At 38.1% G+C, this 13,211-nt stretch overlaps 1 protein-coding gene across 3 annotated transcripts in view; it reads left to right on the top strand.

The window, feature by feature from the left end:
• Window positions 1-13,211, top strand: part of NEURL1 (neuralized E3 ubiquitin protein ligase 1) — a 209,675-nt gene that overhangs the window by 146,047 nt on the left and 50,417 nt on the right. For all 3 annotated transcript variants that reach the window (XM_060768331.2, XM_060768332.2, XM_060768333.2), the window contains exon 3: window positions 5,498-5,819. In XM_060768331.2, the coding sequence (XP_060624314.2) occupies window positions 5,498-5,819 (322 nt within the window). The remainder of the gene's footprint in view (window positions 1-5,497; window positions 5,820-13,211) is intronic.

Below are 13,211 nucleotides of genomic sequence, written 5' to 3'. Positions count from 1 at the left end.
TGAGAGAACTGGCTGTCTGCAGAGACATTGCCCAGGGAACACCCGGATGTGTTACCATCCTGTGGGAGGCTTCTCTCATGTCCCTACATGGGAATCTGGAGCTGACAGATGGGAGCTCACCCCATCTCACAGATTCGAACTGCCAACCTTCAGGTCAGCAATTCAGCCAGCACAAGGGTTTAACCCATTGTGCCACCGCAGCTCCCTATCCATTATTCATTATACTAAATTTCACTTACTCTTGAACAGACATTTCAGAGCTTTGGTATAGAGAATGTTTATGATCCTAGGGGACAACATTAAACAGGGATGGGTTTAATTTTCAGACTGTGAATCCCCTCATAGACACACCCAGAGTTCCCAGATGTTCAGCTCTATTTAAACTTTTGTACTACCCTATTTAATCAAATCTAATGCTCACCTTTTTTGGCTAAATTACCTTTTCAAAATTAGGTGCCTATTATATTCATGTCATATGGTAATCTTAGTGCTAAGCCAAAACAAAAGGGGAAGCTATTTCAGGAGCTCATGGAGCTCCCATTTGAGGGAAATCATCTCTTATTTAATTACCATGTCTCAATTATATGTGATCCTGGGATTTGAAGTTTGGTGAGGCATCAATATTATTTGGCAGAGAAGGTTCAAGACCTTGTAAAACTACACACACACACACACACATGAATCCATAGTGTTGAATCAAGGCCATTAAATTGAATTCATTTTACTGCAGAGATGAACGCCAAGGTTTTTGTCTCCATTGCTGAAAGCTTTGCTTTTCTGACACTTTCATTTTTAAAGAAGGAAAGAGATGCAGGCAGTGACTGCAATGCACACCTTTCTTGGCCAAATTGCAAAGGGTGCACTTTTGGCCAGTGTGCATTACATTCCACAGCAAATACTTTTCTTGGTTTCAGAATTTTGAAAATTGAGGTGCGCATTAGACTTGGTGGTGTATTAGACTCAAATAAATACGGTAATTTTAAAGCTATGCTTTGGTTTTAATCAGATTTAATCTATTTTGTGTTTTGTGCACAGATAAAGGAGGGATACAAATTAACCAAAGAAATATAAACAAATAAACCCCCAAGCCGTCCACATCAACAACTCCAAAAGTGGAGAAAGTGATATCAGTTGATTTTTTAAACATTGTTTAAATGCCCACAGGGATTTGAGGAATCTTAAAAATGGCCCCCTCCCTATCCATCTCCACTTTCAGAGGATGTAAATGAAGATACAATGAGATAGTAAATGAAGCATGTAACCACAACTATGGTTGTGCATTCCTGTCATTCTGGAAGAGCAATGCTTCACTGATAGCAAATTTGGCCCTATTCATAGCCAGAATCCATCCACCAGTGCAGCTACATTGGTTGGTATGTTCTCAAGAGTTATATTCCTTGAAACATAACAAAATCCTCCAAAATTGAGGGTCATAAAAACTTGTTTTTAAAGAATGACCTCAAATTGGGTCATTATAGTCTTTTCACAACTTGGTTTGATGTCTCTATGTTGTAAAATATCATTGGATTAAATTAGTATTGGAATTAGTAATCAAATTTGTGAAAGCCCTCTGTGTTATTGTGTTTTTGAAATTTTCATAATACTGAAAAAAGGTTTTGGCATCAAAGGCCTCTATAACTTTTTCAAGGCTGTGGATATTCCCAAGATATACTTAACAAAAGTAAATAAAAACCCCACTTCTCCTTGAAATGCCATTACTTTTAGACTCTTCTGGACATTTTTATTGTATTCGCTGTTCAGCTTTATTTCTGCCATTAAACAGTTATTACAACTATGTCTAGAATTCCAGTTCACAAGAACCTTGATGCAGCTTTCCTCCTGTCTTCAGTTGTTTACTGCTGGAATCCCAGATTACACTGATTTCATTTCAGCATTAAATTCCCAGGTGTACACCTTTCTTTGTCTATTTAGAAGGATTGCAAAGTTCTTAAAATATATCTTGCTTAGACTGCACTCAGCTTTCTGGCATTGTCTTCTGAAGAATAGCTTTTATTCCCTTTATTTTTGCAAGAACTGACTGGTTTGCTCAAAGAGCATCTGTTTGCCTTTGGAATAATCATCCAATGTAATTGTTTTGATGTCAGGAGCAACTTGAGAAACTGCAAGTTGCTTCTGGTGTGAGAGAATTGGCCGTCTGCAAGGATGTTACGCTGGATGTTTTAACATCTTATGGGAGGCTTCTCTAATGTCCCTGCAGGAGAAGCTGGAGCTGACAGATGGGAGCTCACCCTACTTCCCAGATTTGAACTGCTGTAGTCCTGCTGGCACAAGGGTTTAAACCTACTGTGCTACCGGGGTCTCCATCCAGTGTAAATGAATCAGAGGAGAGGGAAGTTCACTTGGGCCCATCCACGTGTAAGATCAATAGATGGAAAGAGCAGTGAAAGGAATCCTCCCAGTCCAGTGACAAAAATATAGTTGGCCTTCTGTCTCCTATTCCCGAGACCCAATGTCCTATAAGCTTCCCCTTCTGACACCCAACCGTTCATAGCATTTGACAGGGATGCATACAGCTTTTCCTGGTGTATCAATTTTAGTGTGTGTGAGTGGGGGGGGGGGGGGGGGGAGTTATGCAGAGTCCCTGCCAAGTTCCAGTCATGGCTCCAGGAAGCTGCAAATTATCCTGGTAATGGTTGAGTCACATAGCCATATGTATTGCAGCCACCATTGAGGTCTCTAATTCATAAAGTTAATCCTATAAATATATCCAGCCCTCCATATTCTCCAGGGTTAGTGGCACTGGACCCCTGTGAAAGTGAAGAATCATGAACAAAGAAATCATTATTTTTTTCATCTGAGAGAACACTTCTCTGGGAATATCTAGGTCTTCCAATGTGACTGGAGAAAGTTGGCCATGGAGTTGGAATGAAAGACGTAGAGATTCCCAGAGTGAACATTTTTAATCAAATCAATGATTACTCAAATCCATAAAAGTCAAACCCACAGATGTGGAGCACTCATTATACATGTATGTCTACTCAGAGACAGTCAGGGCCAATCAGAAATACAATATGATATTGGCTGAGATAATACTAAAACTTCAAGGGATTGATCCCATGTAACAAATACATGACAAGTAACAAATAATGTAGCTACTTGATATAAGTTAGAACACTACACAGTGACATCTCAAAATTAATGTAAATGGGTACAATGTTTCTTTATTGCTTCAATGAGTAAGTTTTCTGGTTATTTTGAAAAATTACTGTATTTTTAAGGGCACTCTTGGAATCATTTTCATAGGAATTTGTCATTCTGTTGTTAATGAAAAGATTTCTTTTCCCTTCCTCTAAAGCAATGAAGACTAATGAGCAATAGAACAAGATATGCAAAAAGCAATTCATCAAGTCAATTTCCCAAAACAACAGTGAACTGTTTTTGTTTTTTGTTGTTTTTTTTTAAAAAAAAAATCTGCATCAAGTAATGGAGAAAATGTGTTTTGAAAAAACAATGTGCTTTTAAAATGTAATAATTCAAGCTCAGGGGGAATCCCACGCAAGACATTTTATCTAACCTTTGCATCACTTACGATGCATTCACAAAATTCATTATACAATCTCCTCTCCCACCTTTCCCTAACACAGTAATATCTAGTATTTCAATGTCTCTCGTAGAAGGATAGCTGTCACGTATGCTAAAATCCTCATCCTTTTATCACAAAGATTCATTTACTGTTGTTGTTTTTGTCTGTCTACTTTATGATGACCCTAAGGTGAACGTATCATGGAGTTTTCTTGGCAGAGTCTTTGTTTGTCTTGGTCTGAGGCTGAAATGTTGGAAATAGCAACCTTCTAAGCCTCCACTAACTGTTTGTAAATTGTGTATCATTGTTAACTCATATTGTATGTACATTTTGGTTTGCCGGTTTGCCTGTAATTCTTTGCTGTGGGAGGGGCTTCAGACACAGGACTCCATTTTGTATTCAGTATGCTTTTAGACATCAATGGAGGTGGATGCAGTTTGTCTCTTTTCAGACTTCAGTGAGTACAGTTATACAGTTTGGGCTATATCTATATGCTTAAAGACATTGGATTGTGGACTAGTGTGCTGAATAGATACAAGAAGTTTGTTAGTAAATACAATATGTTATTCTTAAAGAAAACTACATGGTTTTTTTCTCTAAATGCGTATTTAAAAAGTAAGATGTTTCAGGGGAGTTCCAATGTGCCTTTGGCGAATGAATATATATTCCAATCTTAGTCTGTCCCTACTACTGCTCTGTCCTCATGATGCACTTTCCCCCTGTCCCTAATGTAGGTTTACCCCACACTTTGGCCTCCCCCCCCCCCCCCGAAACACACTCTCCCTTAGAAACATATTCTACCTATCTCATCCATGGTTTTATCAATTTCTATCAATTTTATTCCCAGTACATTTGGCCCACCCACTGTGTCCTATTTTTCTTTCATGTCATTTTGGAACTGTTTATTTTGTTTAGTCATGCTATGCATTTTTGATGGTATTTTGCTTCTCTGTATTTAATTTTGTTGCATTTGTTCGTTATTTGTTGTAATTTTGGGCATGACCTCATGTTAGCCACCCCGAGTCCCCTTTGGGGAGATGGTGGCAGGGTATAAATAACGTTGTGTTGTTGTTGTTGTTGTTATTATTATTATTATTTGAAACACAACAAGATGAGTCCACAGCAGACAAGATCACTCTGCTGACTGTTGTATTGGATCGCACGTCGGACACTTCCCAAGTGTCTAGGACTGTGTGATATATCAGCGAATAATGCGTGCAGATCTGCAGCTGGCAGATGATAATTTTGTCAGTGCCGATTGTGTTTAAGTGCAGGCCAAGGTCTTTAGGCACTGCACCCAGTGTGCCAATCACCACTGGGACCACCTTTACTGGCTTGTGCCAGAGTCTTTGCAGTTTGATCTTTAAATCCTCATATCGTGTTATTAATGTATTATTATTATTATTATTATTATTATTATTATTATTATTATTACAACTGCAAATTCTACTTCGAAGAAACAACTATCCCCTGCTAACCAAATATATTTTGTAGTGACCTGTCTTTATCCTTGGCAATTTAAAGACATGGCTCTTCAGTTTAACAGCTGAGTTACCTTTGTGCCATTACATGAATGCTTATGAACATAATTTGTTCAAAGAGTTGACTTCTAACAAGGTTATGCATTTCTTGACTAGTGTTTTTTAAAAGGTGGTATCTATGTTCATGGAGATTCACATTTGCCAAATGGATGTGACATCATTTTTAACCTTTTCAATGAGGTGATGGTGCACTTATTTCCAATATGAAAGAATTTAAACAGCTCAAGGTCATCCAATGGGTTTCCCAGGCCGAGCCAGGATTCAAACTCTGTCCGTCAATGTCCATCCCAAATTCAAACACTGGCTCATTAATTTTTATATTCTGTATCTTTATCTTCGAGACATATTATGTCTGTTAATGAAAAATGCTGGAGAATTGTACTGATTTTGTTGCTCTTTCCCTCCTGTTTAGATCACAAAGAAGCAGTGCTGTTGGAGTGGGGCACTTCGACTTGGATTTACCTCCAAGGATCCCTCTAGGATTAACCCAGAAACCCTACCCAAATATGCCTGTCCAGACCTGGTTTCGCAAAGTGGATTCTGGGCCAAGGCTCTCCCAGAAGAATTTGCAAACGAAGGAAACATCATAGCCTTCTGGGTGGACAAAAAGGGGCGCGTATTTTATCGGGTGAATGACTCTGCTGCCATGTTGTTCTTCAGTGGAGTAAGGACCACCGAACCACTGTGGGCCTTGATCGATGTGTACGGACTCACGCGTGGAGTGCAGTTACTCGGTAGGTACCTTTCTGAAAATATAGCCTTGTTGAGAGCAGCTAAGCTCTTGTATTTTTCACAGCTAATCTTTTAATTCTCTGTATTACCTGAATGATAGTCTAAGCGGCTGTACAGTGGAATCAGACTGCCATTTTTGATGAGAGTACCTGAAATGACATAGTCAGGCATGTCAGGTCCTCTGGTGCTTCCAGTCCTGCATGAGCTAAAAAGAGACTGTGGCTATGTTCCATTTACTATCATAAGTGTTGACCTTTCTTGACAAGGGCAAGACTTGTCATGGTATATACAATAGAGCAATAAAGGCTAATGACATGAACATGACAAAGTGATTTATGGGAGCAGACTCTTTTTAGATTAGAGCTCACCTTATCAGGTTTGTGAATTGTTGAACTTACTGAAAGGTGTGTGACTGTGTGTCCACTCAAGCATATACACGGCAGTTTGGCTTGTCTTAGGTATCCCAGGAAATTGTCACTGAATTTTGAGTTTCATTGCCCTTTGGCCTTAAAGTCAGGGAGGAACATAAGAACTATATTTGGCCCTCAGTATTTGTGGGTTTAACTTTTGTGGATTTGATTATTTGTGGATTTGATTAATATCGTCCCACTAGGAATCTCTAGGTTCTTCAGTGTGACTCTGTGGCCAACATCCCATAAAGTGATGTAGTTCCCAACCATTGGTCCTCCAGTTGTTTTGAACTTCAACTTCCAGAAATCCCAGTCAGTTTACCAGCTGCGAGGAATTGTGGGAGCTGAAGTCCAAAACACATGGAGGACCAAAGGTTGGGAACCATTAATTAGAGATTCCTAATGAGAACAACTCTCTAAGTGTTTCTAAGGTCTCCAGCACAACTTTGTGATCAACTCTAGAAGGAACCAGAGTAGTATTCTTTCAGGTAAAACAAACAACTTTTTTCACATTTGCATGTGTTCTTATCCCAACCCAAAGAAATGTGGAGGGCTGACTGAAGTCTGCTTTGATTGACATTGACTCACCACAATTTCTGCCAAAGGATTTCTATCAGACTTATTACCAAATTCCTTTGATTGGAGATGACTGGGATTGTTTTGAGGACTGTCTGTCTCTAAAGCAGATATTTGGAGTTGTAAAATCAGTTCATCTTCAAGGTGCTAGGATTTGATTTTTCCCACACCTCAATAAACTTAGCACAGCTATCTATGTGGAAATACGTAGAACAACATGAACTTTAGGTGGGATGCTATGCAGTCTATCTTACTGAGCAGTCTTGAACCCATGTGAGTAGTAGCAAATGGCCTTTAAATAAAGCTGAAGTCTGAAATAAACAGCTGTGGGGTTTCTACCACGTGTTGTCCATATAGCTGGGGTGTGTGTCTGTGTGTGAGATTATCCTATGATTTTCTGTCAGAACGTGCTACATAATGCAATTTTTGTAAACCGTATAGAATCATAGACTCCTAGAGTTGGAAGAGACCTTGTGGGCCATCCAGTGCAACCTCCTGCCGAGAAGCAGGAAAATCACATGCAGAGCACCCCTGACAGATGGCCATCCAGCCTCTGTTTAAAAGCCTCTAAAGAAGGAGCGTCCACCACACTCTGGGGAAGAGAGTTCCACTGCTGAACAGCTCTCACAGTTAGGAAATCCTTCCTAATGTTCAGGTGGAATCTCCTTTCCTGTGGTTTGAAGCCATTGTTCCATGTCCTGGTCTCCAGGGCAGCAGAAAAAAAGCTTGCTTCCTCCTCCCTATGACTTCCCTTCACATATTTATACTTAACATTTTAATTCTGGTTTGCAAAAACCTCCAAGCAAACACAGGTTGGAAGTAATAAATAACTATAAAAATAAGTATCATTAATAAGATAATTTCTGTTATGACAGACTATCTGTGCACATTCAGAAATTTGGAATGTTGCTCTTTATCTTATTAATCTATCTTGCATTTGGCAAAAAGAAGCACATTTCATACTTTATGTGTGATCCATGCTTTACCTGAAAGGGGATTAACTGTCTATTCATAGATTAGTAAGATTAAAAAAAAAGTTTTAAAACTTTTTTTTTAAAAACCCTCTAAACCCTGTGGACCTGAAAAGATATTCTTCAGTTACTTTTATTACACAATAATTTCATAGTTGTGAAAATCATTTTATTATGCTTAAAATCCTCAAGTCTGTAGAAGTTTCTAGTTAGCTGAACATTTGTGAGCCCTTCTAAGAAGAAGCCTTAGGATAAATGAATGTTCAGCTATGAGGTTAAACTGCTGAAAATTCAGGGCCACTGAATTGACACTATAATCTTTTTTACACTTTGAAGATTACACGAGTTGACATTTTTGTATAAGAATTACTCTGGTGAATAAATCAAAATAGATGTATCACTTCTCACTTAATTCAGTATATGGTAGAGCAGTGGGTTAAAGTACTGTAGTAAACTTGTACAATTGCTGGAAAATGACTCCACTAGGCCCTAATGTGGAATATCCAACATATATAGAACAATAATGTGAACACCCGCCAAAATGTTTCTGTTGGGAAAGTGTTTGTAAAACTTACAATATTTTTGAATATTTGGCATTTATAACACCTACTTTTTCTACTTTTCTATAAATAGCACCATGTCTTCCCTGACCTTTTACTCCACCTAAAATGAGAGTCACAACAGTAAATGCATCATGTCCTGAAAGTGTATTAATCTTGATATAGACAAGCTGCAGTTCCTTTTTTTAAATGACCCAATTGTTCCAAATCTATCTCTATTTGAAGGTGGCATAAAGGAAAGAATTATTTCAGAGATGGAAAATTTTGGTGTCAGCAACTTTGGTACTTTGCTATACTTAATGGATATTTAAATCCCTTTATAACCTATATTAAAGCTCTAAGCATCATAGTTCCATAACACACTTTGAATTTGTAACAGCCAAGAGCAATAATTCTTACCTTCTTTATTTTTTGTTTCACAAAGACTGAAACTTTCCAATATCCTTCAGCCGGAAAACCAATAACAGACACATCCTGCAGCTATCTTGTCTCCTACTTAGTTAAGTGCATTATACCTAGTACAATTAGGCACCTGTCACCGAGATTCCAGTGCCACTTAGGATGAGTTTATGCAATGGACATTAATGCTCAGACATTTATTTATAGCATGTTCCAATTGCCTTTGGCAGGCCCTAATCTTGGCAATTGTCTTGAAGCCTCTTAATCTTGTTTCTTGCATGTCTCGATTCCTCATTATGTGGTGTCAAAGCTCAGGTGGCCATTGACATATTGTTCTTCATCACTTTACACACTTGCTTCTCCTTTTTTCTTACAACATTAAACGAAAGTCCTTGGATGGTGAAAGTTCAGGGGAATAGAGAGTCAAGGTCTTTGTCTTGGGAATATTTTTTAAAAAACTGACCCATAAAATATAGGCAATGTCCTTGAAAGTATATATTCACTTCTCGTTTATAGCTATTGAAAGTTATGTTTGTACATCCAGGGAAACGACTGCAGGTGAAGTACTAGAGCTGCTTAATTTAGTGCTTCTAGTGTGAGTTATGAGAACATTATCCATATAAATGACAAGAGGGGAAGTGATGAATGGTTTTCCTTTCTCTGCAGTTCTAGATCTTGTGTGAAAGAAGGTTAAGTTTGTACCCCTGCAGGAAAATGTATTTTCCTGAGAATTATATTATAAATGTGGGTTGTAATCACAATCTGTGGTCATAAAACCCAGAAGATGAGGAGACGAATGTCAACTCATTCGAAGCTCTTTGTCTACTGCTTTAGCAAAACTAGGGATGTAGCAATGAGCAGGCAAGTGACGTTTGACCCCCATCAAAATTTTTCTCCCCAAAGTTAATTTTTCCTTGCATCTCCAACTTTCTAGCATTACAGACAGAAAGACAGTTAAAATTAGCCACACTTAGGACTATAATATTTTTTGTGCTTGCATTTCCTTGGTCACTTGCCTGCCTCTTAGCTTTGAATGCCTAAACCATAATTCTAAATGATCAATTGAAATGTTAAGTAACTTCACCTTTGGGATCAAATGAAAACTTAATGAGGAAAGGCAAAAATCTTAGCCCTTTTCTTCCCATGACTATAATATATGGTTGCCTATAAAAAGTATGGCCCATTCCTGAACCTGAAGGAAATATTTATTTATTTATTTATTTATTTATTTATTTACAGTATTTATATTCCGCTCTCCTCATCCCGAAGGGGACTTGGGGAGGATCACCGAATACATATTCGGCAAACATTCAATGCTGATTATACAATGATAAAACAGACAGCAGATATATATATATAGGCTTTCCCATCTTTCTGCATCTTTGGAGACTGTGCTCGGTTCTGGCCACAGAGGGTTGCTGTCACTCCATCTCCTTGCTGAAGAGCTTTCTTTGTTCGTAAACTTCCTCCTTTTTCTGATCGAAATGCTGTGCCTAAATCTCTCCCCGCTTTAATGTGGTTCCTATTTATGAACTCACCATTTGTTTTTGAACTGCTAGGTAGGCAGAAGCTGGGCTAAATGTCAGATGCTTACCCTGATCCAGACTTTGAACTGTCAAACTTCTGGTTGACAAGATTTATTGCAGCTTGGTGATTAACCTGCTGTGCTAAAGGTTCATGCTTCAGTGTATCACTAATATTAAGAGTTGCTGTCATTGTTGTTGTGTGCCTTCAAGTCATTTCTGATTTCTGATGACCTTAAGGTAATGCCATCATGATTCTTTGAGGTGCTGAGAGTGTGTGAATCACTCAAGGTCATGGCAAGGAATCAAATGGGGAATATAACTATTGTCTCGAGAGTCATAGTTTAACACTCAATCCCCTTCACCATGTTGGGTCTGAATTTCTCTCGAGTGGATACTGTTATTTCCATGGTCTCACTGACATTAATTTGTATAGTTCTGATCAGAATAGGAAGTTACATTATACAGTCATATGGTCTATTCCTCTAGCCCACTGCTTCTTAAACTGCGGGTTCTGACCCCTTAGCTTAACGTTGGGGTTCCAAAAATTGGCAGCAGTAAAAGATTTCTGAATGCCATCTATTTACAATATACTGTGTTTACAGTGGAATCTGCAGAAAATGCTTCAGCTGTACAGAATCAGCCTGTTTAGCAAGCTTTGCAAATTCTGATTTCTTATCAGGAAAATGTTTGATTTTTATGTCAATTTTATATACCAGAAAAGGGTTGTGAGTGGAAAAAGTTCAAGAAGTCCTGCTCTAGTCCAGTCATGTCTATACTCAAGGGTCAAGCTAGCACCATAGTTGTGGAATCGCTCCCCCAAGTGGTAGAAGACGTTTATGCCAGTGCATCATGTTCTTCACTGGCATACCTTGCATTTAGCATGCTTTGCTTTCTGATTGGTCTCTGGAAGTTAAATACTGGCGGATTAATAAACCTTATTGCATAGGTACATTTTTTTTGGACGGGGGATCCATTTTGGAAAGGGAACTGGTTTAATCCTAGAAAGTATTTATTCAACTTAATGTCTTACTGGACAATGAATGATAGTGCTTTTTAATGTTTTCCATCAGGAGACATACATAGCCATTGCTAGACATGCAAGGGATTCCATGTGGGAACTGTAAAAAAAAAAACCTCTTTCAGGAATGCGTCTTGCCACTGATGCACAGCTCTAAAATCTCATTTCTTTAATATCCTGAAGGGTTTTTTTTTTCTTAAAAAAATTAAAATATTCAGTAGGATAATGGAATGGAACATGAACTAGAAAATACAGTCCACTGGAAACAGAATATATAGGATCACTTTCCTAGAAACAGAGAAGGCAATACTTTGGACCCTTAAGTACCCTCTTAAGCACTGAATATGAGAGTGGATATTTGATTGCATTGTTATAAGTAAAAATTACCTCATTCTGATTTATTCTTTTATACAGTAGTGTACTTCATGTTAGATACTTTCAATCTCATTTCTCAAACTGAGAAGAAATGCCAGTGAAAGACTTTGAATGCAAATATTATGTTACTAGCATTTATCTTTGCAATCTGTTACTCCTTGAATTATTAATCAACTTACTCCTCCAAACACCTTATTTTTTACCAGTTAAACACTTGTTTTATGCATATTGTTGTAAACAAACTGTTGTATTCATTCAGTACAGCTTATTTACAACAATATGTATAAAACAAGTGTTTAACTGGTAAAAATAAGCTGTTTGGAAGACACAAATAAATGTTGTGTTCATTCATTACAGTGAGTGATACAATGGGTTACACCCTTGTGCCAGCTGAACTGCTGACTTGAAGGTTGGCAGTTCAAATTCACAAGATGGGATGAGCTCATGTGTGTCAGCTCCAGCTTTCCCATGCGGGGACATGAGAGAAGCCTCCCACAGGATGTAACGCATCCGAGTGTCCCCTGGGCAATGTCTCTGCAGACAGCTGATTCTCTCACACCAGAAGCAACTTTCAGTTTCTCAAGATGCTTCTGACATGATTTTAAAAATTCAGTACAGTTGGCACTCAGTGCAAGCAATCATTATTTTTTGTGACAGAAATTGCTTAACTTATGTGACACTGTTGTTTTCTCAACGACTTGCCTGACTAGGAACAACTGCCGCATAGTTCTTTCTCTTTGACACTTGTCATAGCACCTTTTCCCCTGATTGTTTCATTTTCCTCTCCTTTTTCTTGTTTCACATCAAATGTATTAAATTGCAAGCAAGAATGACCATGGATGCATAACCTCTACTTCTCATTAAGTGGAAACATACATAGCAGGGCTTCTCCTGTTGACCATAGAGTATAGGCAGGTAAATTCAGAAAGAGATGTTCCTTCAGGTAACAAGCTCTTGTATCACAAAGAGCTTAAAAGGAGAAAAGTAACATTTTGAATTAGGCTTGGAAACCTGTTGTAACATGTTAGTTGGTATTCTTGTGGTCGGACCCATCGTTTCACTTGGTGGGACATTGGATTTAGATTAGGCTGTTTTATATTAGTCTGGTTTTGAGATGGAATGCTTATTAACTCCAGCTATTCTGTCTTTTTGTTTTATGTTAGTGGATAAAATTTCTGGGACTGTTTACACCAACATACAAATATAACTGATTGGAATTATGCCTTTTCCACTGGTTTTACATGTCAATGTAAATAATTCTTTGGAATAAACAGATGCGCTATTGTTTTCTTGGGTGTAAAAACATCTTGAGGGAATTCTTTTTAGGCAATGTATGTATAAATATCGCATAAGTTAAATTCACTCATGCTGGAAAACAGAGTTTTCCAAGAAAGTTTGAAATTTCTCCCATCTTGCTGTTCCAAATGTTTGAGCAAACTTCTGGAACAAGCTAAATGGACCGTGTGTGTGTGTGTGTATGTATATGACACACACACACACACACACACACACACACATATATATCCCCTTCCTTCATGGTGGAAAGTTCAGGACAGACT

The sequence above is a fragment of the Anolis sagrei genome, chromosome 3 (assembly GCF_037176765.1).
Source record: "Anolis sagrei isolate rAnoSag1 chromosome 3, rAnoSag1.mat, whole genome shotgun sequence".
Classification (NCBI taxonomy): domain Eukaryota; kingdom Metazoa; phylum Chordata; class Lepidosauria; order Squamata; family Dactyloidae; genus Anolis; species Anolis sagrei.
Note: the sequence above shows the minus strand (reverse complement) of the source record. Positions and strands in the feature narration are given on the sequence as shown.